Here is a 27,881-nt window from a genome sequence, read left to right on the forward strand (position 1 = left end):
CTAATCCTGCTCCGATCATAGAGTCATAGAGTGATACAGTGTGGGAACAGGCCCTTCGGCCCAACTTGTCCACACCGGCCAACAATGTCCCAGCTCCCCTAATCCCTCTTGCCTGTGCTTGGTCCATATCCCTCCAAACCTGTCCTATCCATGTACCTGTCCAACTGTTTCTTAAACGATGGGATAGTCCCAGCCTCAGCTACCTCCACCGGCAGCTTGTTCCATACACCCACCACCCTCTGTGTGAAATATTTACCCCTGGGACTCCTATTAAATATTTTTCCCTTCACCTTGAACCTATGTCCTCTGGTCCTCGAATCCCCTACTTTGGGTAAAAGACTCTGTGCATCTACCCGATCTATTCCTCTCATGATTTTGTACACCTCTATAAGATCTCCCCTCATTCTCCTGCGCTCCATGGAATAGAGACCCAGCCTGCTCAACCTCTCCCAATAGCTCACACCCTCTAGTCCTGGCAACATCCTCGTAAAAACCACTTATGACCTTATGAACTTGTGGTTCCACAAAGACCATCACCACTGCACACAGAGTTTGCTTTTTAATGCACGGGAATTAAACATTCAATGTCAACAGCGAGAATTATTTTTTTGAGATACAAACAAGCACCTACCCGGCATCCTGTGCCTCGTGAGCTCGGATTACTGATAATAAATTATTGTGCTGTAGGAAATCGCACACGGCTGGATAACTGGAAAACAAACAGAGTCAACGCATCAAACACTGGTATCATTAGCTTTCGACAAGATTCTTAACCATTGCAAGCAACATCAATGTGTGTAAAGGGAAGCTGGATAAACACAAGTTGATGCAGAGGGGTTGAAAGAGATCATTTTATCTCCACAGCAACTGCAATCACCTTAAGATGTTAGGAAATGCTCGTGCAGTCTGGTCATGTTGTGAATGTGGGAAACACAGTGGCCACTTCATGGAAAGTAAAACAACGAAGAACTGCAGATGCTGGTTTACACCAAGGATTGACAAGAAGTGCTGGAGTCACTCAGCAGGTCAGCCAGCATTTCGGGAGATCAGGAATAGGTGACGTCTCGGGTCGGGACCCTTCTTCAGACTCCGAAAGGAGGATTCTGAGGGAGGGTTCCTATCCTTTATCTCCGGAGATGCTGCCTGGCCCCGCCCGCTGAGTTACTCCAGCATTTTGGGTCCACTTTGTGCACGGGCAGTACAGTTGCTTGCTGCCTCACAGTGCTGGAGAACCGAGTTCGATCCTGACTGTAGGTGCTGGCTGTACAGAGCTTTACGTTCTCCCTGTGACCTCGTGGGTTCTCTCCGGGTGCTCCGGTTTCCTCCCTCACTCCAAAGACGTGCAGGTTTGTAGGTTAATTGGCTTCTGTAAATGGTACGGAGTGTGCAAGTGCAGTGTTAGTCTACGGGGTGATGGCCTGTTCCCACAGTGTATCTCTAAACTAAACTCCACAGTGGTATAAACCAGCATCTGCGGTTCCTTTTTAATACATTTTATCTTCATCATGATCACGTCAGATACTCGACCAAATGAGTGAGGCAGGATCTGACTGATAGGTTCCTGCCTATCCCAAATTCTCCAGTAACTTGCCCCCCATGTCATGGAGCTGAAGGGCCTGCAGCCACTTGACGTGTCACTCCCCACCTTCAGTAACGGACCATGACAATCCTTCTTCCAGTGTCCCTGCCGCCTGTGGCTGACAGAGATACACAAAGCTGTGCCCAGCCAACAGCTCTCCACTCCTTTGCTTCCCATCACAACCAGGGGGCCATCTCATTCATGGACTCTCACAATTACTGGGTCACTGTGATTCACTGCGATCACCCCTCATCCAGTGCACCCCGTCCTACTCTGGGATCACCCTCCATCCAGTGCATCCTCCTACTCTGGGATCACCCTCCATCCAGTGCATGCTCTCCTACTCTGGGATCATCCTCCATCCAGTGCATCCTCTCCTACTCTGGGATCACCCTCCATCCAGTGCACCCTCTCTGGGATCACCCTCCATCCAGTGCACTCCCTACTCTGGGATCATCCTCCATCCAGTGCACCCCCTACTCTGGGATCATCCTCCATCCAGTGCATCCTCCTACTCTGTGATCACCCTCCATCCAGTGCATCCTCTCCTACTCTGGGATCACCCTCCATCCAGTGCACCCACTCTTACTCTGGGATCACCCTCCATCCAGTGCATCCTACTCTGGGATCACCCTCCATCCAGTGCATCCTACTCTGGGATCACCCTCCATCCAGTGCACCCACTCTTACTCTGGGATCACCCTCCATCCAGTGCGTCCTACTCTGGGATCACCCTACATCCAGTGCATCTCTCCTACTCTGGGATCACCCTCCATCCAGTGCATCCTACTCTGGGATCACCCTACATCCAGTGCATCCTCTCCTACTCTGGGATCACCCTCCATCCAGTGCACCCACTCTTACTCTGGGATCACCCTCCATCCAGTGCATCCTACTCTGGGATCACCCTACATACAGTGCATCCTCCTACTCTGGGATCACCCTACATCCAGTGCATCCTCTCCTACTCTGGGATCATCCTCCATCCAGTGCACCCCCTACTCTGGGATCATCCTCGATCCAGTGCACCCCCTACTCTGGGAGCACCTCATCCAGTGCACCCTTTCTTACTGTGGGATCACCCCTCATCCAGTGCACCCCCTCCTACTCTGGGATCACATCCAGTGCACCCCCTCCTACTCTGGGATCACCTCCATCCAGTGCAACCTCCTACACTGGGATCACCCTCAATCCAGTGCACCCTCCTACACTGGGATCTCATCCAGTGCACCTTCTCTTACTCTGGGATCTCCCTTCATCCAGTGCACCGTCTTAAACTGGGATCACCTCTATCCAGTGCACCCTCCTACACAGATACACCCAGTGCACCCTCTCCTACTCTGGGATCACCCCTCATCCACTGCACCCACTACTCTGGAATCACCTCCATCCAATGCACCCACTACTCTGGAATCACCTCCATTCAGTGCACCCTCTCCTACTCTGGGGTTACCCCCATCCAGTAAACCTACTCGGGGATCACTTCTCACCCAGTGCACCTCCTACACTGGAATCACCCTCCATCCAGTGCAACCCCATTGCGCGACACGGTGGCGCAGCTATTTTACAGTGGCGGAGACCCAGGTTCCATCCTGACTACGGGTGCTGTCTGTACGGAGTTTGCACGTTCCCCCTGTGACCTTGTGGGTTTTCCCCCAGGCGCTCTGGTTTCCACCCACACTCCAAAGACGTGCAGGTTTGGAGGTTGATTGGCCTCTGTTCATTGTCCCTGTTGTGTACGATAGAACTAGTGTACAGGTGATTGTGGTTGACACAGACTTGATGGGCCTGTTTGGGCCTGTTTATTTGCTGCGTCTGTATGGTTTTCCATCTCGCTGGATGGAACGAGCTGCCAGAGGAGGTAGTTGAGGCGGGTACTTTGGACAGGTACATGGGTAGGATAGGTTTAGAGGCAGGTGGGACTAGTGCAGATGGGGCATGTTGGTCGGTGTGGACAAATTGGGGTGAAGGGCCTGTTTCCACGCTGTGTGATTAAACATAGCTTGGCAGTGGCCTTTGACGCTTCTGGTAAGAGCCATGATCATATTGAATGGCGGTGCAGGCTCGAAGGGCCGAATGGCCTACTCCTGCACCTATTTTCTATGTTTACTCCAACACTTCACACTGGTCCAGTTGGTTGATTCAGCCTGAGAATACACTCAGCTGTTTCCCCAATGCACTCGATGCCCTCGTTACCACATAAGGACTTCACAAAGCACAAAGAGTGACAAAGATATCAGGGTAAAAATGAAAGCTAATTCACAGATCCTCCACTAGCTGATTCCCACTGTCCAGAGTGAGAGAGAGAGCTATGGACGCAAACAGCTATTCAGAAGTTCGTAAGTGATAGTCGAATGAGGCCATTTGGCCCATTGTCTACTCCACCATTCAATCATGGCTGATCTATCTCTCCCTCCCATCCCCATTCTCCTGCCTTCTCCCCATAACCCCCTGACACCCGTGCTAATCAAGAATCTATCTATCTCCGCCTTAAAAATATCCGCTGACTTGGCCTCCACAGCCATCTGTGGCAATGAATTCCACAGATCTACAGGTCCATGCAGCCCACCACTCTGCAACCACCCTGTGTCACCCACAACTACTCCACAATCTCACTGTGGCGCAGTGGTAGAGTTGCTGCTGCCTCACAGCGCCAGAGACCCGGGTTCCATCCCGACTACGGGTGCTGTCAGCAAGATCTTCGGTTTCCTCCCACACTCCGAAAACGTGCAGGTCTGTAGGTTGATTGAAGTCTGTAAAATCTAAACTGTCCCTAGTATGTAGGATAGTGCTAGTGTACTGGTGATTGCTGGGCGGGGTGGACTCGGTGTTCCGAAGGGCCTGTTTCCACACTGTATCTGAGGGCAGCGGTAGAGTTGCTGCCTTACAGTGCAATGCAGCGCCGGAGACCCGGGTTCCATCCCGACTACGGGTGCTGTCTGTACGTTCTCCCCGTGACCTGCGTGGGTTTTCTCTGAGATCTTCGGTTTGCTCCCACACTCCAAAGACGTACAGGTTTGTAGGTTAATTGGCTTGGTAAACGTAAAAATTGTCCCGAGTGGGTAGGGACAATTGTCCCTCGAGTCCCTAGCACGGACCCGGTGGGCCGAAAGGGCCTGTTTCCGCTGTATCTCTAAACTAAACCAAAACTAAAAAAGCCTAAAGATCATTTAAAGCAATCACTCGTTTCTCGAAGCTAAATGTGCAGAGTCCACGCTGCCCCGGTGTGGGATGTGACCACCAGGGACGGGTGGTCCTGTTGTCTCCAGCGATTGTCTGCTCCTGCAGGATTTCCTGGCCGTGGGGAAGTGCTGAATGCTGCTGCAGATAAGATGTGGTGAAGGGAAGGCCAGCTTCTGTGTTGGAACCGGCACAGAATGCTGCAACCCGTTGCAGGACTGATCTTACAACTGGCCCTGTTCACAAAATGCTGGAGTAACTCAGCGGGTCAGGCAGCATCTCAGGAGAGAAGGAATGGGTGATGTTTCGGGTCGAGACCCTTCTTCAGACTGATATCAGGGGGGTGGGACAAAGGAAGGATATAGGTGGAGACAGGAAGACAGTGGGAGATCTGGGGAGAAGGGGGAGGGGAAGAGAGGGACAGAGGAACTATCTAAAGTTGGAGAAGTCAATGTTCATACCACTGGGCTGCAAGCTGCCCAGGCGAAATATGAGGTGCTGTTCCTCCAATTTCCGGTGGGCCTCACTATGGCACTGGAGGAGGCCCATGACAGAAAGGTCAGACTGGGAGTGGGAGTTGAAGTGCTCAACCACCGGGAGATCAGGTTGGTTAAGGCGGACTGAGCGCAGGTGTTGAGCGAAGCGATCGCCGAGCCTGCGTTTGCGAACTGGCCCTGTTCACAGAACGAGCCCATGACAATGGGGTGGCACAGAGTTGCAGACTGAACGATGTCTTCTCGTTTATTATAGTGTTTACAATGTACTATCTTGAAATATTCTGTTGTGCTGCTGCAAGTAAGAGTTTCATTGTTCTGTCTGGGACATATGACAATAAAACACTTGACTGTTACAAAGCCAGAGAGTGGAGTTTGATCCTGACTACGGGCGCTGTCTGTACGGAGGTTGAGTTTAGTTTAGTTTAGGTTAGAGATACAGCACGGAAGAAAGCCCTTCGGCCCACCGAATCTACACCGACCAGTTAGCTCTGCATCTTAACGCACACACACATCATGGACAATTTTGACACTTATACCAAGCCAATTATTCTACAAACCTGTACGTCTTTGGAGTGTGGAAGGTAACCGAAGATCCCGGAGAAAACCCACGCAGGTAGAGGAGCCAACAATCTCACTCCCAAATAAGGGACAAGGTGACGTCACCGCCTCGCGCCCCTCGTGACCTCACCCAGCCAGCAGCCACGTGCTCCCATTCCACTAATGGTGGCCGCCCGGGCCGGGAGGCGGGTTGCTACGCAACCTCCGTTAGGCGACGTCCGGGCCTACACTGTCCGGGACTACAGTGTCCAGGCCTACAGCGTCCTGGCCTACAGTGTCTGGGCCTACAGCGCACCCCGGGCCTAATACAGGACAAGGGTGGTCCCATACGGGACAAACCAATTTTGCCCAAAATACGGGAGGTCCCGGCTAATACGGGACAGTTGGCAACCCTTCACACAGGTCACGGGGAGAACGTACAAACTCCATACAGACAGCACCCGTAGTCGGGATGGAACCCGGGTCTCCGGCGCTGTAAGCGCTGTAAGCGCTGTAAGGCAGCAACTCCACAGTGATGTCCTGCGGTATTTACCAGAGTGTATTTCAGGTTCGTGTGCCTTTGTGCTGCTGCCCTCACTGATCTTTGCATCTGACTGCATGCACCTGGTCGATGGAAGCCATTCACCTTAATGCCTCTATCATTGATTGCATTTTATTGTATATATTCAACAATTATTATAATTAAATTGAATTGATTTGAAAGCTAATGACCTGGTCTCTGGCTGGAACCACAGAGAACCTTGTGTTGAAAGCCAAGCACGTTCCTAAAAGGGCGTCACAGCGGCAGGGTTGCTGCCTCACAGACAGCGCCAGAGACCCGGGTTCCATCTTCACCTCGGGCGCTGTCTGTGCGGAGTTTGCACGCTCTCCCCGTGACCACGTGGGGTTTCTCCGGGTGCTCCGGTTTCCTTCCCACATTCCAATGATGTACAGGTTTGTAGGAACTGTAGGAATCTACACAGGTTTGTAGGTTAATTGACTGGTGTACGGAGTGGTTGGTGTGGACTCGGTGGGCTGAATGACCTGCTTCTGTGCTGTATCCCTAAAGTCTAAAGATAGAAGGTAGAATTAGGAAGAGTTGGTGGGGGGGGGGGGGGAACAAAACTAAATGAGGTTAACACGGGATAGTGTAAATGGATGGTTGATGGTTGATGGTTTGGCATAAACTTGATGGGCTGAAGGGCCTGGATCAGTGCAGCGTCTCTCTTCGGATAGAACCCCAGACCTGACAGTTTAGTTTAGTTTAGAGATACAGCGCGGAAACAGGCCCTTCGGCCCACCTGGTCCGCGCCGACCAGCGATCCCTGCACATTAACACTATCCTATACCCACTAGGGATAGTTTTTACATTTACCAAGCCAATTAACCTACAAACCTGCACGTCTTTGGAGTGTGGGAGGAAACCGAAGATATCGGAGAAAACCCACGCAGGTCACGGGGAGAACGTACAAACTCCGTACAGACAGCACCCGTAGTCGGGATGGAACCCGGGTCTCCGGCGCTGCATTTGCTGTAAGGCAGCAACTCTACCGCTGCACCACCGTGACCGCCCAAAAAGATGAGTTGACGGTTTAAAGGGCTGTGGGCCAGATGGGCCTAGCTCGGAATGCCAACCTGTCTGGCATGGACGAGGAGGGCCGAAGGGCCTGTGCTGTACAGCTCTGTGACTCTCTGTCTCCGTCGGCCGACGTTGCTCTGAGGCTGACGGATTGTGCTGGAGCTGAGGGTTCAGGTGCCCTGACCCAGCCGCAGATGGAGAGCTGCAACATGGCCACCATCTCTCGCTGATAGGATTGCCAACTGTCCCGTATTAGCCGGGACATCCCGTAAATTGGGCTGAATTGGTTTGGCCCGTACGGGACCGCCCTTGTACCGTATTAGGCCGGAGGGCCGCTGCAGGCCCAGACACTGTAGGCTCGGGAGCCACTGTAGGCCCAGACACTGTAGGCTCGGGGGCCACTGTAGGCCCAGACATTGTAGGTCCGGACACTGTAGGCCCGGGGCCCACTGTAGGCCCAGACACTGTAGGCCCGGGGGCCGCTGTAGGCCCGGACACTGTAGGCCCGGGGGCCGCTCTAGGCCCGGACACTGTAGGCCTGGAAACTGTAGTCAAGTCAAGTCAATTTTATTTGTATAGCTCATTTAAAAACAACCCACATTGACCAAAGTGCTGTACATCAGTTCAGGTACTAAGAATGAACATACAAAAACAGCACATACATAAACAGTTCACAGAGCCCCCTCAGAGAGCCTCAAACGCTAGGGAGTAGAAATAGGTTTAGAGCCTGGACAAAGGCGTGGATGGAGGGGGCAGTTCTGATGGGGAGAGGGATGCTGTTCCACAGTCTAGGAGCTGCAACCGCAAAAGCGCGGTCACCCCTGAGCTTAAGCCTAGACCGCGGGATAGTCAGTAGCCCCAAGTCGGCCAACCTGAGGGACCTGGAGATAAAGTGGTGGGTTAGAAGATTTTTGATATAGGCGGGGCACTGTAGACCCGGGGGCCGCTGTAGGCACGGACAGTGTAGGCCCGGAGGCCGCCTAACAGAGGTTGCGTAGCAATCCGCCTCCCGGCCCGGGCGGCTGCCATTGGTGGAGTGGAAGCACGTGGCCGCTGGCTGGGTGAGGTCACGTGGTGTGCGGGGCGGTGACATCACCTTGTCCCTTATTTGGGAGTGAGAAAGTTGGCAACCCTACTCACTGCCCAGTCCTGTGGAGATGTGTCGCATCATTCACAGCGTACAATCACATTCAAACCAGTCAAAAACAAAATGTACACACCGCTGAAATACCCACGGCCGATTTAGTCGTGGAGTCACACAGCACAGAAACAGCTCCTTCAGCCCAACTTACCCACACTCATCAACATGCCCCATCTACACGAGTCCCACTGCGTTAGCCCCAAAACCCTCAAAATCTGTCCTATCCTCATACCTGTCTAAATGTTTCTTAAACATTGCGATAGTTCCTGCCTCAACTACCTCCTCTGGCAGCTCGCTCCACACACCCATCTCCGGGCGCTCCGGTTTACTCCCACACTCCAAAGACGTGCAGGTTTGTAAGTTAATTGACTTCTGCAAATTGTAAATTGTCCAGTGTGTGCAGGAGAGCGCTAGTGTACCGACCACTGGTCGGCATGGACTAGGTGGGCCGAAGGGCCTGTTCCCACGCTGCATCTCTAAAGTTTCACAGTGTAAAGAAACACTAATATCTTTCAGTCGATCGTCACGTTTCGTTGCCCAGTGAATCCAGCATTTGTTACTTTATTTCGGATTTCCAGCAACTGCAGGTTTTTGACAGATTTTCACAAAATACGTTGTTTATGACCAACTGGAAGGTTGCCTATGGCTGGGCGTGGCAGTGGAATCAACAATGTCCGCGGCAAAACAATGACAAGCCAATAATGAAGTAGAGTTTCAAAGTCTACAGAGAGACTTTGGGCGGCACGGTGGCGCAGCGGTAGAGTTGCTGCTTTACAGCGAATGCAGCGCCGGAGACTCAGGTTCGATCCTGACTACGGGTGCTGCACTGTAAGGAGTTTGTACGTTCTCCCCGTGAACCTGCGTGGGTTTTCTCCGAGATCTTCGGTTTCCTCCCACACTCCAAAGACGTACAGGTATGTAGGCTAATTGGCTGGGTAAATGTTTTTAAAAAAATTGTCCCTAGTCGGTGTAGGATAGTGTTAATGTACGGGGATCACTGGGCGGCACGGACTTGGAGGGCCGAAAAGGCCTGTTTCCGGCTGTATATATATGATATGATATGATATGATATGACTTGGGCCTTTTGGAAGGGTGGCTGAAAGATGGCAGATGGAGTTTAATGCTGATAAGTGTGAGGTGCTGCATTTTGGTAGGACAAATCAAAATAGGACGTACAGGGTAAATGGTAGGGAATTGAGGAATGCAGTGGAACAGAGGGATCTGGGAATAACTGTGCATTGTTCCCTGAAGGTGGAATCTCATGTGGATAGGGTGGTGAAGAAGGCGTTTGGTATGCTTGCCTTTATAAATCAGAGCATCGAATATAGAAGTTGGGATGTAATGTTAAAATTGTACAGGGCATTGGTGAGGCCGAATCTGGAGTATGGTGTGCAGTTCTGGTCGCCAAATTATAGGAAGGATGTCGACAAAATGGAGAGGGTACAGAGGAGATTTACTAGAATGTTGCCAGGGTTCCAGCACTTAAGCTACAGAGAGAGGTTGAACAGGTTGGGTCTTTATTCTTTGGAGCGTAGAAGGTTAAGGGGGGACTTGATAGAGGTTTTTTAAATTTTAAGAGGGACGGACAGAGTTGACGTGGGTAGGCTTTTCCCTTTGAGATTGGGGAAGATTCCAACAAGGGGACATAGCTTCAGAATTGAGGGACAAAAGTTTATGGGTAACATGAGGGGTAACTTCTTTACTCAGAGGGTGGTGGCTGTATGGAATGGGCTTCCGGTGGAAGTGATGGAGGCAGGCTTGATTTTATTATTTAAGAGTAAATTGGATAGGTATATGGATAAGAGGGGATTAGAGGGTTATGGTCTGAGAGCAGGTAGATGAGACTAGGTCAGAGAGAGTGGTCGGCGTGGACTGGTAGGGCCGAACGGGCCTGTTTCCGTACTGTAGTTGTTATATGGTTATATGGTTATAAGCTGCAGCCTCTCTGGGGAGCTGGTAAACAGACTCTGCCCAGTAACAACTCCGAGTACTCAAAGAGTTTACACGGTAGAGACACAGTGCAGACACAGGCCCGTCACCCCACCAACAATAGGCACAAAATGCTGCAGCCGGTCAGGCAGCATCTGTGGAGAACATGGACACAGAGTGCTGGAGTAACTCAGCGGGTCAGGCAGCATCTCTGGACAACATGGACACAGAGTGCTGGAGTAACTCAGCGGGTCAGGCAGCATCTCTGGAGAACATGGACACATGTGTCTATCTTCGATCGACAATAAAACACACTTGAGAATAGTAACCGTAGACCTGCCGTCATCAGTCATACGGTGTTAGTGTCCTGTCTATCATATCATATATATACAGCCGGAAACAGGCCTTTTCGGCCCACCAAGTCCGTGCCGCCCAGCGATCCCCGTACATTAACACTATCCTACACCCACTAGGGACAATTTTTACATTTACCCAGCCAATTAACCTACATACCTGTACGTCTTTGGAGTGTGGGAGGAAACCGAAGATTTCGGAGAAAACCCACGCAGGTCACGGGGAGAACGTACAAACTCCTTACAGTGCAGCACCCTTAGTCAGGATCGAACCTGAGTCTCCGGCGCTGCATTCGCTGTAAAGCAGCAACTCTACCGCTGCGCTACCGTGCCATGGCCCAACAGCTCACAGATGTCGCACATGACCGTGACCTCTGGCGCACTGTCTTGCAGCCACGCTCCAACGCCAAGCCCAATAAACCAGGTGTAGAACGGCCAGCCTTCAGAAAAGCCGAGTCCCCTGTGGTGGCTGAGTGACGAGTTCTGTTTGGCTCCACGCTTGTGAAATGCCATTAGCATTTCACCTCATTGATGGTACTGTGCAAATAGTTTGTTCGTGTGGCGTTACAAACGTTCATCAGAAGGCGACACTGCCAAAGGTCTCCTGTACAACTGCTGCCGAGGCTCCACCTGGATTGCAGTCGCAGCTAGGGGTTGCCAACTATCTCACTCACAAATACGGGACAAGGTGACGTCACCGCCCCGCGCCCCACGTGACCTCACCCAGCCAGCGGCCATGTGCTCCCGCTCCACCAATGGCGGCCGCCCGGGCCGGGAGGTGGCTTGCTACGCAACATCCGTTAGGTGAACACACTCGGCCCCTCTCCCTCAACACACTCCATTAGCCTATACTGTCCCGCAGGCCTACAGCGTCCCCATGGCCTACAGTGTCCGGGCCTACAGCGTCTGGGCCTACAGCGGCCCCCGGGCCAAGAGTATCGGGGCCTGCAGTGTCCGGGCCTACAGTGTCCAGGCATACAGTGTCCGGGCCTACAGTGTCCAGGCATACAGTGTCCGGGCCTGCAGTGCCCCCCCCCCGGGCTTAATACGGGACAAGGGCGGTCCCGCACGGGACAAACCAATTTTGCCCAAAATACGGGATGCCCCGGCTTGTACAGGACAGTTGGCAACCCTAGTAGCAGTACACAGTCGGATGCAATCTACTGTTAATGTGCAAGAACTTGGATAAATGTTGTTACCTTCTTTAGTATTTTACTTTAGAGATACAGCACGGAAACAGGCCGTTCGGCCCAACGCGTCCGTGCCGACCAGCGATCATCCCGTTCACTAGCACTATCCCACACGCGAGGGACGATTTTCAATGTACAGCAGCCAATTAACCTACAAACCTGTACGTAGGGGAGTGTGGGAGGAAACCGGAGCACCCGGAGACAACCCACGCAGGTCACGGGGAGAACGTGCAAACTCTGTACAGACAGCACCCGTGGTCAGGATCGATCCCGAGTCTCCGGCACTGTGAGGCAGCAGCTCTACCTGCTGCACCACCGTGCCGAGCCATGGAAGGCATGTTTACTCCAGACCCTGGATAACAGAGTGGAAAGCAGGGCTGGTGTCTCAGCAGGTCAGGCAGCATGGGTGGAGGAAAAAGGTGGGGACTCTTCAATGTCACCTGCCCATTGCCTCCACAGATGCTGCCGGACACGCCGAGTTCCTCCAGCACTTTGCTTGGAGCCACGCAGCACGGAAACAGGCACTTTAGGCCAACTCGTGCAGCTTGACCCAGCTAGCCCATCTACGCATCCTATATGCTCGCGTTTAGCCCATTTACCTCTAAATTTCACTTCACACGTACTCAAAGACTGACTCCAGTTTGCAAGGCTGGAATCCGTCCCGATCCACTCCGCCCCATGCAGCAATTCACACCTACTCAGAGACTGGCTGGAGTTTGCAAAGACTGGCCCTCCTCCCCCCCCCCTCCCCCCCACCCCTCTGCAATCCTCACAGAATGACTCCAGTTCAACAATAGAAATTGCGGAGGTGGACGGGCTATTCAGAAAACAGAAAAGCCGGAAATCTCCAGGACCGGACAATGTTTCCCCCTCTACCCTCAAGCTCTGTGCCGAACAACTGGCACCGATCTACTCAGACATTTTCAACCAGTCCCTGCAAACCTGCACTGTCCCTGCCTGCTTCAATGTCTCCACTATTGTCCCTCTACCCAAACAGACAAGGATCGCTGGTCTTAATGTCTACAGGCCTGTCGCACTGACCTCTGTAGTCATGAAGACCTTTGAACGACCAGTGCTGGCCCAGCTGAAAAACATCACAAACCCCCTGCTGGACCCCCTGCAGTTTGCAATCCAGGCCAGTAGATCGGTGGACGACACAGTTAATCTAGACCTGCACTTCATCCTCCAGCACCTAGACCACAAGGGGACCCAGGCCAGGATTCTGTTTGTGGACTTTAGCTCTGCATTTAACACCATTGTGCCAGAGCTACTACACTACAAACTCTCCCAGCTGACTGTGCCTGAACCCCTCTGTCAGTGGATCATCAACTTCCTGACGGACAGGAAGCAGCATGTGAGGTTGGGAAAGCACATCTCGGACCCGCAGACCCTCAGCATAGGAGCACCGCAAGGCTGCGTACTCTCCCCTCTCCTTTACTCTCTCTACACCAACGACTGCACCTCCACAGACTCCTCTGTCAAGCTCCTCAAGTTTGCGGATGACACAACCCTGATTGGACTGATCTAGGATGGGGAGGAATCTGCCTACAGATGGGAAGTGACACAGCTGGCGTCCTGGTGCCATCGCAACAACCTGGAGCTCAATGCTCTCAAGACAGTGGAATTGATTGTAGACTTTCGAAGAGATCCCCCTCCCCTCCCCCCACTCACCATCAATAACACCACAGTTACATCTGTGGAGTTCCTTGGAACTATCATCTCCAGGGACCTTAAATGGGAGGCCACCATCGACTCCACAGTCAAAAAGGCCCAACAGAGGATGTACTTCCTGTGGCAACTGAGGAAACACAATCTGCCACAGGCAATGATGGTCCAATTCTATACTGCTATCATTGAGTCCGTCCTCACCTTCTCCATCATGGTCTGGTTTGGCTCGGCCACCAAGCACCACATCCGGAGGCTGCAACGGATCGTTCACACAGCTGAGAAGGTTGTTGGCTGCAACCTTCCCCCCATTGACAAACTGTACACTGCAAGGGCCAGGAAGCGAGCGGGCAATGGCCACAAATTCTTTGAAGCACTTCCCTCTGGAAGGCGACTCCGGACTGTCAAAGCAGCCACAGCCAGACATAAAACAGCTTGTTTCCACGAGTGATAGTTCTACTCAACAACCAAAGTCTGTAGTCCCTTTTTTGCTCTGGTTTGTTTTCACCCACATGTTTAGACCGTAATGTTGTATCCTTATTATTTTGATGTGTTTATGCTTTATTCTTAATTGTTAACTGTATGTTTTTGTTGTCATTTGTGAGCGGAGCACCAAGGCACATTCCTTGTATCTGCATACTTGGTCAATAAACTTATTCAATTAAATTAAATTCAATTCAATTCAATTTTTCCTATCCACGCACCTGTTCAAGTGTCTTTTAAATGCTGTTACAGTCCCTGCCTCAACTACCTCCTCTGGCAGGAACAAAACTGCAGATGCTGGAGTAACTCAGCGGGTCAGACAGCATCTCGGGAGAGGAGGAACGGGGGACGTTTCGGGTCGAGACCCTTCTTCAGAAAGGTCACGGGGAGAAGGTGCAAACTCCGTACAGACAGCACCCGTGGTCAGGATCGATCCCGGGCGGTAGAAGGGTCTCGACCCGAAACGTCACCCATTCCTTCTCTCCTGAGATGCTGCCTGACCTGCTGAGTTACTCCAGCATTGTGTGTCTACCTCCTCTGGCAGATCGTTCCATACACCCACCACTCTCAGTGTGAAAAGGTTGCCCCTCAGGTTCCTATTACATTTTAAACCCTTCACCTTGAACCCATGTCCTCTGATTCTCCTACTCTGGGTAAAAGACTGCGTTTACCCGATCTATTCCTCTCATCATTTTGTACACCTCAATAAGATCACCCCTCATCCTCCTGCGCTCCAAGGAATAGAGTCCTAGCCTACTCAACCTCTGCCTACAGCTCAGGGTTTCTTGCTCAGGATACCAGCTTGTTCAGGGTGTGTCTAAGGCTGCCGTCTCCATTGTTCATTGAGGAATTTCATTGTTCCGTTTTGGGACATCCATATATTAAAACTCTTGTTTGTTTGTTTGTTTGGTCCTGAACTACAGCCAAAACGGTACACGATAGCGCGACAATTTTAGGCCCACCTTACTCACCGTCGTCCCTTACTAGGGGAACAAAAAGCCTTAATACTGAGCGATCTAATTACTTTCATCAGGATTCAGGTGCGGCACGGTGGCGCAGCGGTAGAGCTGCTGCCTCGTGGCGCCAGAGACCCAGGAGCGATCCTGACCACGGGTGCCGTCTGTACGGAGTTTGCACGTTCTCCCCCGTGACCTGCGTGGGTTTTCTCCAGATGCACCGGTTTCCTCCCATACTCCAAAGACATAGAAACATAGAAAATAGATGCAGAAGGAGGCCATTTTGCCCTTCGAGCCAGCACCGCCATTCATGGTGATCATGGCTGATCATCCACCATCAGTAACCTGTGCCTGCCTTCTCCCCATACCCCTTGATTCCGCTAGCCCCTAGAGCTCTATCTAACGTACAGGTTTGTAGGTTAATTGGCTTCTGTAAAAATTGTAAATTGTCCCTAGTGTGTAGGATAGTGTTCGTGTACGGGGTGATCGCTGGTCGGCGTGGACTCGGTGGGCCGAAGGGCCTGTTTCCTGCACATTCCTGGCACACATTTGCCGGGATGGTGCTCTGACCGGCACGCCTGGAATTCTCAACCATCACAAAAAGATCTACCAGAGTCACTGCCTCAAAAAGGCAGCCAGCATCATCAGAGACCCACACCACCCTGGCCACACTCTCACTGGCCCACACCACCCTGGCCACTCTCACTGACCCACACCACCCTGGCCACACTCTCACTGACCCACACCACCCTGGCCACACTCTCACTGACCCACACCACCCTGGCCACACTCTCACTGACCCACACCACCCTGGCCACACACTCATTTCACCCCTGCCATCGGGATGAAGGTTCAGGAACAGCTTCTTCCCTACAGCCATTAGGCTATTAAACACCACAACCTCCAAATAGGCTCCCATAGATTTGGGATATTATTTTAAACGTTGCATTATTATTGTTAATGTATTCTTTATATACATTATATTATATTACATTATATACATTCTGTACTTTTTATAATGTTGTTTATTATGGTATTTACAGAGTATTATGTTTACATATCTGTTGTGCCGCTGCAAGTAAGAATTTCATTGTTCTGCTTTGGGACATCTATATAATAACTCTTGTTTGTTTGTTTGTTTGTTTGTTCCTGAACTACAGCCAAAACGGTACACGATAGCGCGACAATTCTAGGCCCACCTTACTCACCGTCGTCCCTTTGGTGCTAATGGAAGAAGTCTCATTGAAATCAGTGTTATAATTTTTAAGTTATGCACATTTTAAAGTTTAAATCTATCTCCTAGGGAGGGGGAGAGAGAGAGGTATGGGGTGGTAGGAGGGGGGTGAGGGAGGATAAGGGGGGTTGAGGGGGATGGAATTTGGGGGGGAGGTAAAGGGGAGGGGGAGGAAGGGTGGGGGAAGGGGGAGGGGGGAGGGGAGAGCAGGGGAGGGGAGAGGGGAGGGGGAGTGGGGGAGGAGAGGGTACTGCACCAATGCAGGAGAGGTTTGGGCCCAACGGGTCCACTTGGCCGAGTATGACAATAAAACACTCTCGACTCTGTCACTTTACGAAGCGTAAAGTGTTCAATAAGTGTAGTCAAATTTGAAGGCCACACACTTTTTACAAGCTTGCAACCTCATCCTCTCCGCTTGACTGCAAAGTACGCAGCTATTTAAACGTGTACATAGTCCAAAACTGGGATCATAAAACAAGATGGTCATCGAGAAGATCAAGATAGCGACTAACAACAGGATGGTTACTATCAACACGGGATAATCGGGCATCAATCCCAGAGGAGATTCCTCCCTGCAGAGGGTGGGGAGAAGGTGGGTCTCCCCCCCAAGGACAGGCTAAAAGTAGACGGTAGTAAAGGGTTTATGAGGCAGCTGGATAAACACAGGGGGTGGGGTTGAGGGACAGGAAGGGATGGTGAGAGGGGAAGATGGGCAGTGTGTGGGAGATGCAGATTCTGGTTTATACCAAAGATAGACGCAAAGTGCGAGAATAACTCGGTGGGCTTAGTTTTAGTTTTGTTTAGTTTAGTTTAGAGATACAGCGCGGAAACAGGATCATCGGCCCACTGGGTCCACACCGCCCAGCGATCCCCGCACATTAACACTATCCTACACCCACTAGGGACAATTTTTTTTACATTTACCAAGCCAATTAACCTACAAACCTGCACGTCTTTGGAGTGTGGGAGGAAACCGAAGATCTCGGAGAAAACCCACGCAGGTCACGGGGAGAACGTGCAAACTCCGTACAGACAGCACCCGTAGTCAGGATGGAACCCGGGTCTCCGGCGCTGCATTCGTTGTAAGGCAGCAACTCTACCGCTGGCCTGTTTCTATGAGGCAGCTTTACGACACAGTGGTAATCGCACTGAATGCCACTGCAAGCAGGCATGGGTACTCCAACGTCATTTGTATCCTCTGAGATTACACATGCGTTTGGAGTTATCAAACATTGCACTAACCATGGGCGAGAGTCATCTCTCACAGTGTGGCAACATTCTCTCACACACGCCAATGGATGGTGCAAGGAGGGTCTCCACCTGAAACCTCACCCATTCCTTCTCTCCAGAGATGCTGCCTGACCCGCTGAGTTACTCCAGCACTCTGTGTCCATGTTCTCCAGAGATGCTGGCTGACCCGCGCAGTAATACCTCCGTGTTCGACGTCACAATGGGAGCCCAACGGGTCCCCGCCGGCACAGTTGGGGCCCGTTGTTCTAATACAGATGCTCCCCGACTTACGATGCTTCCACTTACGATATTCCCACTTTGCGATGGTGCAAAAAGGGAGGGGGGGGTGGGGAAGGGGGATGGAGTGGGTGAAGGGGGGTGAGGGGAGGAGGGTGGGATAAAGGGGGTTGTGGGGGGATGGAGTGGGTGAGGGGGGATAAGGGGGGTTGAGGGGGGGATGGGATGGAGTGGGTGAGTGGGGGTGAGTAGGGGTGAGTGGGGGGGAGGGGGAGTGGGAGGGGAAAGGGGGGAGGTGGGTAGTGGGGGATGCTAGATCAATGCAGGAGAGGTATGGGCCCAACGTGTCCACCCTTTTCTAGTGTTACAATAAAAGCACCATTGAACCATTGGTTTCCTCCCACACTCCAAAGACGTGCAGGTTTGTAGGTTAATTGGCTTCTGTAAATCACCTCTACTGTGCAGGATAGAGCTAGTGTACGGGGTGATCGCTGGTCAGCGTGGACCTGCTGGGCCAAAGAGTCTATTTCCGCCCTGTATCTCTAAAACTAAAACTAAAACAACGCTGAAATTGTCTGATCAGGTTTAAATGGAATTAAATCCCCCTCTTTGCCTTTGTGCAGCCTCTCGATCAGTGATCAGTTGCCACAGCCCATCTGCAGTGAGCAGATACAGCATTGGGTGTAAACCTGGGCTTCACTGCATGGACAGCGGCCAACCTGACCGTCTCAGACAGCAGACACTTGCCTTTCCCAATCTACATGCAGAACCACTTCAATTATTATTAGCCGTTATTAAGAACAACCCAAGAAGCCTTCAGTGCACAGCAGGTGGGTGGATAGATTGGGATACAAAGATTGGGATGGTAATTATCTTTTCTATTCCGATTTGTACGTGTGAAAGGCCACGCTAAGTTAGTCACAGACGTGAATAGCAGCTCCAGTGTTGTGTTCAACGTGAACCTTTGCTCACCCACGAAGAGTTCAAGTCTGAACGCTCGATGTTCCGTTGCCAGGCTGCTAAGAAAACAAGGCTTGCGGGAATGAGTGAGCGTGTCCGGTACAGATCGAACCAGGCCCTGTCTCCCGGCAGATTGTGGCTTCAGGGGGAGATGTAGGGGGAGCCGCCAAGCCGGCCCCTGCTCTAACACCCGGGGGACCCGGCCTGTAGGGGGAGCCACCGAGCCGGCCCCTGCTCTAGCACACGGGGGGCCCGGCCTATCATATCATATCATATCATATATATACAGCCGGAAACAGGCCTTTTCGGCCCTCCAAGTCCGTGCCGCCCAGCGATCCCCGTACATTAACACTATCCTACACCCACTAGGGACAATTTTTACATTTACCCAGCCAATTAACCTACATACCTGTACGTCTTTGGAGTGTGGGAGGAAACCGAAGATCTCGGAGAAAACCCACGCAGGTCACGGGGAGAACGTCCAAACTCCTTACAGTACAGCACCCGTAGTCAGGATCGAACCTGAGTCTCCGGCGCTGCATTCGCTGTAAAGCAGCAACTCTACCGCTGCGCTACCGGGCCTGTAGGGGGAGCCACCGAGCCGGCCCCTGCTCTAGCACACGGGGGCCCGGCCTGTAGGGGGAGCCGCCGAGCCGGCCCCTGCTCTAGCACACGGGGGGCCCGGCCTGCAGGGGGAGCCGCCGAGCCGACCCCTGCTCTAGCACACGGGGGCCCGGCCTGTAGGGGGAGCTGCCGAGCCGACCCCTGCTCTAGCACACGGGGGGCCCGGCCTGTAGGGGGAGCCGCCGAGCCAGCCCCTGCCTGTCCCCTGAAGACCAGAGACAGGGAGGATGGAGCCGGTGGTGACGGGCGAGGGGCGAGGAGAGGGAACAGGGGTCTGCCCTACCGCACCCTCCAGGCCGGCCGTGGGAGGAACCCCGGGGAACAAAGGTGGACAGGCGAGGAGAGGGACGTGGGTTCACTGGACGATCCACACGTCCAAGGAAGGCGACGGCTGGAGGCCCTGCAGCAGCCTGGGGCTCGCCTGGAACGGGCACCGCTCATAACAACTAGAGCGCGGACTAGACTTGGAAAATGGTGCCAAAACATGGAGCCTCTTGCATGTGGGATCAGTGGACTATATCTGTACACTTGCTAATCGGGGATCAGGAGCATGGCGATACTCTCCTGGACTGTTTGTAAGGAAAAGAATTTCACTGCGTGTTAGCACTATGCACATGTGACAATAAACCCACCATTGAGTCGTAGAGCTGTATGCACAGAAACAGGGCCTTCAGCTCACCTTGTCCACGCTTCTTCACTCCCAAATACGGGACAAGGTGACGTCACCACCCCATGTGACCTCACCCAGCCAGCGGCCACGTGCTCCTGCTCCACCAATGGCGGCTGCCCGGGCCGGGAGGTGGGTTGCTACGCAACCTCCGTTAGGCGGTGAATCTGTGGAATTCATTGCCATAGGAGACAGAGGAGGCCATGTCATTGGGTATTTTTAAAGTGGGATTGACAGATTCTTGTTTCATAAAGGTATCAGGGGTTGTGGAAAGCAGGAGAAAGGGGTTAAGAGGGAAAGTTTGGCCATGATTTAATGGAGTAGACTTGATGGGCCGAATGGCCTAATTCTTCTCCTATAACTCAACGGGTCAGGCAGCATCATTGGATCCCTTTCTCCAGAGATGCTGCCTGACCCGCTGAGTTACTCCAGCACTCTGTGTCCATGTTCTCCAGAGATGCTGCCTGACCCGCTGAGTTACTCCAGCACTCTGTGTCCATGTTCTCCAGAGATGCTGCCTGACCCGCTGAGTTACTCCAGCACTCTGTGTCCATGTTCTCCACAGATGCTGCCTGACCCGCTGAGTTACTCCAGCACTCTGTGTCCATGTTCTCCAGAGATGCTGCCTGACCCGCTGAGTTACTCCAGCACTCTGTGTCCATGTTCTCCAGAGATGCTGCCTGACCCGCTGAGTTAACTCCAGCATTTATGTTTTGCTCAAGATTTATTTTAAGGTCTTACTACCCACCATAAGTACACCATGCAAGTTCTCCGGTTGCTCTGGTTTCCTCCCACACTCCAAAGACGTGCAGGTTTGTAGGATACATGGCTTGGTATAATTGTAATGTTTTTCCTAGTGCGTATATGTTAGTGTGCGGGAATCGCTGGGCAGGTGGGCTGTGGAATGGTTAACGAAGTTTGTTACATTTTGGGCAAGGGCAGGGCCCTACACAGTGAACGGTAGGGCTCTAGGGAGTGTTGTAGAGCAGAGGGATCTCCTAGTCCACCTACATACCTTTTTGTAAGTGGCATCACAGGTAAATAGGGTGGGTCAAGAAGGCTTTTGGCACCTTGGCCTTCGTCAGTCAGAGTATTGAGTGTAGAGTTGGGAGGTCATGTTACAGTTGTATAAGACATTGGTGTGGTCACATTTAGAACATTGTGTTCAGTTTTGATCCATGTTATAGGGGAGTGGTTGTTAAGCTGGAAAGGGTGCAGAAAAGGTTTACGAGGATGTTGACAGGACTCAAGAGCCTGAGCTATAGGGAGAGGTTCAGCAGGCTTGTCATTTGCCTAGAGTAGGGCAATTGAGTAACAAAGGACATAGAAACATAGAAAATAGGTGCAGGAGTAGGCCATTCGGCCCTTCGAGCCTGCATCGCCATTCAATATGATCATGGCTCATCATCCAACTCAGTATCCCATACCTGCCTTCTCTCCATACCCCCTGATCCCTTTAGCCACAAGGGCCACATCTAACTCCCTCTTAAATATAGCCAATGAACTGGCCTCAACTACCTTCTGTGGCAGAGAATTCCACAGATTCACCATTCTCTGTGTGAAAAAAAACGTTCTCATCTCGGTCCGAAAAGACTTCCCCCTTATCCTTAAACTGTGACCCCTTGTTCTGGCCTTCCCCAACATCGGGAACAATCTTCCTGCATCTAGCCTGTCCAACCCCTTAAGAATTTTGTACGTTTCAATAAGATCCCCCCTCAATCTTCTAAATTCCAGCGAGTACAAGCCGAGTCTATTCAGTCTTTCTTCATATGAAAGTCCTGCCATCCTAGGAATCAATCTGGTGAACCTTCTCTGTACTCCCTCTATGGCAAGAATGTCTTTCCTCAGATTAGGAGACCAAAACTGTACGCAATACTCCAGGTGTGGTCTCACCAATGCCCTGTACAACTGCAGCAGAACCTCCCTGCTCCTATACTCAAATCCCCTCGCCATGAATGCCAAGGACATGAGTTTAAGGTGAGAGGGGAAAGATTTAAAAGGAACCGAGGAGTAACTTTTTTAGGGTTAAGTAGGGTTGAGGGTGAGTAGGGTTGCCAACTGTCCTGTATTAGCCGGTATATCCCATATTTTGGGCTAAATTGGTTTGTCCCATACGGGACCGCCCTTGTCCCGTATTAGGCCCGGGGGGGGGGGGGGGCTATAGACCCGGACGCTGTAGGCCCAACACTGTAGACCCGGACGCTGTAGGCCCAACACTGTAGGCCCGGACGCTGTAGGCCCAACACTGTAGGCCCGGACGCTGTAGGTCCTGACAGTTTAGGTCCCGACACTCTAGGTTTCTGACATTTTAGCTCCGGACAGTGTAGGCCCGGAGGCCCAGGCGCCACCTAACAGAGGTTGCGTAGCAACCTGCCTCCCAGCCCGGGCGGTCGCCATTGGTGGAGCGGGAGCATGTGGCTGCTGGCTGGGTGAGGTCACGTGGGGAGCGGGGCGGTGACGTCACCTTGCCCCGTATTTGGGAGTGAGATAGTTGGCAACCCTATGTACAGCGCCATGACTACATCACTTTAGATGCTATCAGAACGATTGTGTGCACAACTTCAGCTTTTGGAAGGCATCTAAAGAGAGCAAAGGGAAATGTAGAATTAAATCGAGTCTGGGGTGAGGTGAAAGATGAGCTACAGGGAGAGATTGAGCAGGTTGGGATTCTGTTCCCTGTAGCGCAGGAGGATGAGGAGTGAGATCTTGTGGAGGTGTATAAAATCATGAGAAGAATAGATCGGGTAGACGCACAGAGTCTCTTTCCCAGAGTCGGGGAATTGAGCAACCGAGGGCATAGGTTTACGGTGTAGATGGGACATGTCGGTCTGTGTGGGCGAGTTGGGCTGAAGGGCCTGTTTCCACGCTGTATGACTCTATTAATCAATGTACCATGTACAAGCATCTTCCAAAGCAAACCTTCTATTCCCAGCTTAAAGAAGGCAAACGTAAAAGAGGCGGACAAAAGAAGAGATTCAAAGATGCCGTAAAAGCCAGCATGAAGAAATGTAACGTTGATATTGGCAACTGGGAAACCAATGCCCAGGACAGGAAACCCTGGCCAACCATCATCCAAAAAGGAACAGCGACCTTCGAAGCCAACAGAGGCGCAGAATTAGAAGAGAAGAGAAGGAAACGGAAGGAGAGGCAGGCAGCAACAACCAAAGCCCGATCTGACATCTGGAATTATCTGCCCTGAATGCCAAAGAGCTTTCAAAGCCAGGATTGGACTCATAAGCCACCTGAGAGTTCATAAACACAATGGAAGGTAGACCATCATCCTCGACTTCAAGGGACAGCCACCACGACGGCCACTTGACAGAAGGCCTTGCATTTGTGCTGCATCTGTTATAATCTCAGCCGTAGTTAACCAAATATAAAAACATAGAGATCAGTCTGAAGAAGGGTCTCGACCCGAACGTCACCCATTCCTTCTCTCCCGAGATGCTGACCGACCCGCTGAGTTACTCCAGCATTTTGTGTCTACCTTCGATTTAAACCGGCATCTGCAGTTTTTTTTCCTAGACATGGAGATCTCCGATGCAGGAAACTCAGCGATTACTGTGCACGGCGAGTTCCCACAGGCAATGTGATGAGGATCACATCTGTCTTCAGTGCTGATGACGGGGGGGATAGGTATGGGATGGGACAGGCGGGAGAGCTGTCTCTGCTTGCTGGGGTAACACCATGAGATCTTCAGCACACACTTAATGGCTCAACTGAGGTGGAGAATGACAGATCCCTGATGAGTATGGGTGTCAGGGGTTACGGGGGGAAGGCAGGAGAATGGGGTTGAGAGGGAAAGATAGATCAGCCATGATTGAATGGCGGAGTAGACTCGTAAGGTCATAAGGAATAGCTCTTCTCCATGGATTGTCAGCTTGTGGTGGTGGAGAAGCTCGTGTGGTCCTGAGATCCTGAGAGCGATGCCGTCTGGAGCCACGCTCCTGGTAGGGTCACCCATGGCGGTAAGGTCGAGGGGGAGGTCCCTGACAAAGAGCAATCCAACCAAGACCTCAACGGTGGAACAGGCGGAGGGAGGATGGCGGCTGACTTTAGTGGAGCGTCACAACGGCTGGGAAGGCGAATGGATGAAGGCTGCGGCAGAAAAGGGTCCCCGGTCGTCTTGGACTCCACGCCACTGGATCCTGACCCAGATCTGTCAAGGACCGTGTGGTGGCTGTCTGTGCACCAGTCTCCCCACGTTAAACAAAGTCACGCACAGGCGTCCGACCCTATGGAGAGGACAGTCACACTCGCTTCCAGTGACCGCCGATGATGATGAAGGAATAGGAGTAGAATTAGGCCATTCGGCCCATCAAGTCTACTCCGCCATTCAATCATGGCTGACCTATCTCTCCCTACTAACCCCATTCCCCTGCCTTCTCCCCATAGCCCCTGATGCCCGCAGGAATCAAGAATCTGTCTATCCACAGGTTCACCAAAGACTCGCCGGGCCAAATGGCCTACCTCTGCTCCCATGTCGCCCATTCCTTCTCTCCTGAGATGCTGCCTGACCTGCTGAGTTACTCCAGCACTTTGTGAATAAACACCTTCGATTTGTAGCAGCATCTGCAGTTATTTTTTTATACTACCTCTGCTCCCATGACTGATGGACTTCTGTCTTGCTCTGAGCCTCAGCCTAATGCCTCACCCAACGGAGAGAAGACAAGGAGAGGAGGAAGACGAGAAAGAAAAAAATCAGCTCGTTAGAATAAAGCGGCTGGCTTACAAATCAATGCAGTCTGCAGCTTCAAGAGAAAACATAATTCCACCTGCAGCCATCTCCCCTCCAATTACAGCTTCCACACCCACACCATTCATCAGGCCACTCAATAAAGCTACCGATCAAATTGCAAAAGCAGCTCGCTGGCACTCTCACAGGCCGCGCGCGTTCCTGATGAATGTAAATGCTGTTACTTCACTGTAGCCTGCAGTCTTGCATCCACAATGCGACAGAATCCATTATTCACTATTCACAAGAATCACATTATCGAAGAAAAAAAAAAAGCACATTTTATTCACAAAACTACTGAAACATTTATTATTCCCAAATGGAAGCAGGAAGCGTTAAGTTTCTCACATTTTTGTGCTTTGTAAAAAAAATAACCCTTTATGGAGAATAATTTGGTTCTCCGTATCAATGTTTGCGCACAGCAAGAACAGATTGTGCTGAAGAGGGGAAATGCAGTGTGCCTTCATTAATGTGTGAGGTTGCACATTAGTGTGCAAGAGGTTGCACACACAGGAATCTTCAGCAAAGCACAGAGTGCTGGAGTAACGCAGCGGGTCAGGCAGCATCTCTGGAGAACATGGACACAGAGTGCTGGAGTAACTCAGCGGGTCAGGCAGCATCTCTGGAGAACATGGACACAGAGTGCTGGAGTAACTCAGCGGGTCAGGCAGCATCTCTGGAGAACATGGACACAGAGTGCTGGAGTAACTCAGCGGGTCAGGCAGCATCTCTGGAGAACATGGACACAGAGTGCTGGAGTAACTCAGCGGGTCAGGCAGCATCTCTGGAGAACATGGACACAGAATGCTGGACTTTACCTTGCACAAAACGTTATTCCCTTTATCCTGTATCTGTACACTGTGGGCGGCTCGATTGGAATCATGTATAGTCTTTCTGCTGACTGGGTAGCGCGCAACAAAAAAGTTTTCACTGTGCCTTAGTACACTTTACTATAGATACAGCTCGGAAAAAGGTCCTTCGGCCCACCGTGTCCATGCTGACCTGTGATCACCCCGTACACTAGCACTATCCTATGCACGAGGGGTCATTTTACTGGTCCATTAACCACAAACCACACGTCCTTGGAGTGCGGGAGAAAACTGGGGAACCAGATAAAAATTCACACACAGTGTGAGCATACAATAGGGTTGCCAACTATCTCACTTCCAAATAAAGGACAAAAGGTGACGTCACCGCCCCACGCCCCATGTGACCTCACCCAGCCAGCGGCCACGTACTCCCGCTCCACCAATGGCGGCCGCCTGGGCCGGGAGGCAGGTTGCTACGCAACCTCCGTTAGGTGGCGCCCGGGCCTCCGGACCTACGCTGTTTGGGCCTACAGCGGCCCCCCGGGCCTACGGTGTCCGGGCCTACAGTGTCTGGGCCTACAGCGGCCCCCAGGGCTACAGTGTCCGGGCCTACAGCGCCCCCCGGGCCTAATACGGGACAAGAGCGGTCCCGTATGGGACAGACCAAATTAGCCCAATATACGGGATGTCCCGGCTAATGTTGTTCGTCCTTCGGCTTTGAAGATGACCATGACTTCACTTTCAGTTGGAGGATTGGTGACTGTGGGTCTGGAAGTGACTGGTGAGGCCAATCCGGGCCCGGAAGGCACGCCCACACGTAGGACACAAGTGGATGGGTGCTGCAGTGGGAGTGGAGGTAGCCCGGGCCTTGCACGCGGTGCGTTTCCTCTGGGCTTCTGCAGTGCGTCTGTCTGCCTTGATGTTATCCAGCATGGTTCACACGTTCCACGTGCCGAGATTGAGCACCTTCAACTTGTTTTTCTTATTATTTCGACCGCTGATTGGGATCCCCGCCAGCCGCGGTATGCTGGCCAAGGTGAAGTGAAGCAGGCTATGTCTGAGGCACCTTTTCTAGCCCCTTGCTCCATGGAGGTGAGCAGAGCGAATCCTAAAGAGGGCTGCTCAGACACCCGGGGGGAGGGGGGGGGGGGCTGCCGAACTCCACTGCTGCTTCGGTCCAGTAGAGGGCGACCCTATGCCCTGGGCCGCCTGTGTGCAGGTTGGTGACTACATCTTCCAGTGTATCCACACCTGCTGCTTCGCCACTCTCCCATCGCCACAGGACTTAAGGTTGCACGGTATGGGGTTGAAGTCATGACTTGCGCTTGACTTGGATTTAAGTGAGGGGGAGTTGCACAGATCGTCGGCCTCACTCTCTCGTCCCGGCCTATCGGGTTCCAGCAGCAAGACATAGTCGGGACGGCTGGGGACAGGTCAGGATGCAGTGGATGGTCAGAAGTGTCCTATGTATCTCACTCTGCCCTGTTTGCGCTACACGGAGCTTTGGTGGGGTCGTCTTTCTGCCTGTTGAACCTTCTGGTGGTTTCCTCCGCACAATCCGCCGAACCCAGACTTCACATGCTAGGTAGACAAGCCCTAAAGCCGCTGGAACCAACGACTTGCCAACTGTACATGTGGCATGCACACAAGACAGTGGAGACATCGTGGGGGCGGGGTCGTCCAACTCCTGTACAAGTCCCATTTAGGACTTGCCCACTGCCCACTGTCCCGGCAAATACGGGACAGTTGGTAACCCTACCGTACAAACACCTTGCAGTCAGTACCCAGTCCGGCTGTGCCACCGTATACATGACCATAGAGTCATAGAGTGATACAGTGTCACAACAGGCCCTTTGGCCCCACTTGCCCACACTGGCCAACATGTCCCAGCTACGCTGGTCCCACCTGCCTTCATTTGGCCCATATCCCTCTAAACCTCTAAAATGCTAAACTAAACGAAACCTAACGCACGGTGGCGCAGCTGTAAAGTTGCTGCCTTACAGTGAATGCAGCGCCGGAGACCCGGGTTCCATCCCGACTACGGGCACTGTCTGTACAGAGTTTGTACGTTCTCCCCGTGACCTGCGTGGGTTTTCTCCGAGATCTTCGGTTTCCTCCCACACTCCAAAGACGTGCAGGTTTGCAGGTGAATTGGCTAGGTAAATGTAAAAATTGGCCCTAGTGGGTGTAGGATAGTGTTAATGTGCGGGGATCGCTGGTCGGCGTGGAAAGGGCCTGTTTCCGCGCTGTATCTGTAAACTAAACTCTAAAGAGTGAGCGGTGGAAGGGACGGGCT

General features: G+C 52.2%; 1 protein-coding gene across 1 annotated transcript in view; it reads right to left on the bottom strand.

Moving 5' to 3' along the window:
- LOC144597895 (protein phosphatase 3 catalytic subunit alpha) overlaps window positions 1-27,881 on the bottom strand; it is a 168,834-nt gene that overhangs the window by 52,771 nt on the left and 88,182 nt on the right. The window contains exon 6 of the mRNA XM_078407663.1: window positions 632-709. Coding sequence (XP_078263789.1) covers window positions 632-709 — 78 coding nt within the window. The remainder of the gene's footprint in view (window positions 1-631; window positions 710-27,881) is intronic.

This window comes from Rhinoraja longicauda, chromosome 1 (genome assembly GCF_053455715.1).
Source record: "Rhinoraja longicauda isolate Sanriku21f chromosome 1, sRhiLon1.1, whole genome shotgun sequence".
NCBI lineage: Eukaryota > Metazoa > Chordata > Chondrichthyes > Rajiformes > Arhynchobatidae > Rhinoraja > Rhinoraja longicauda.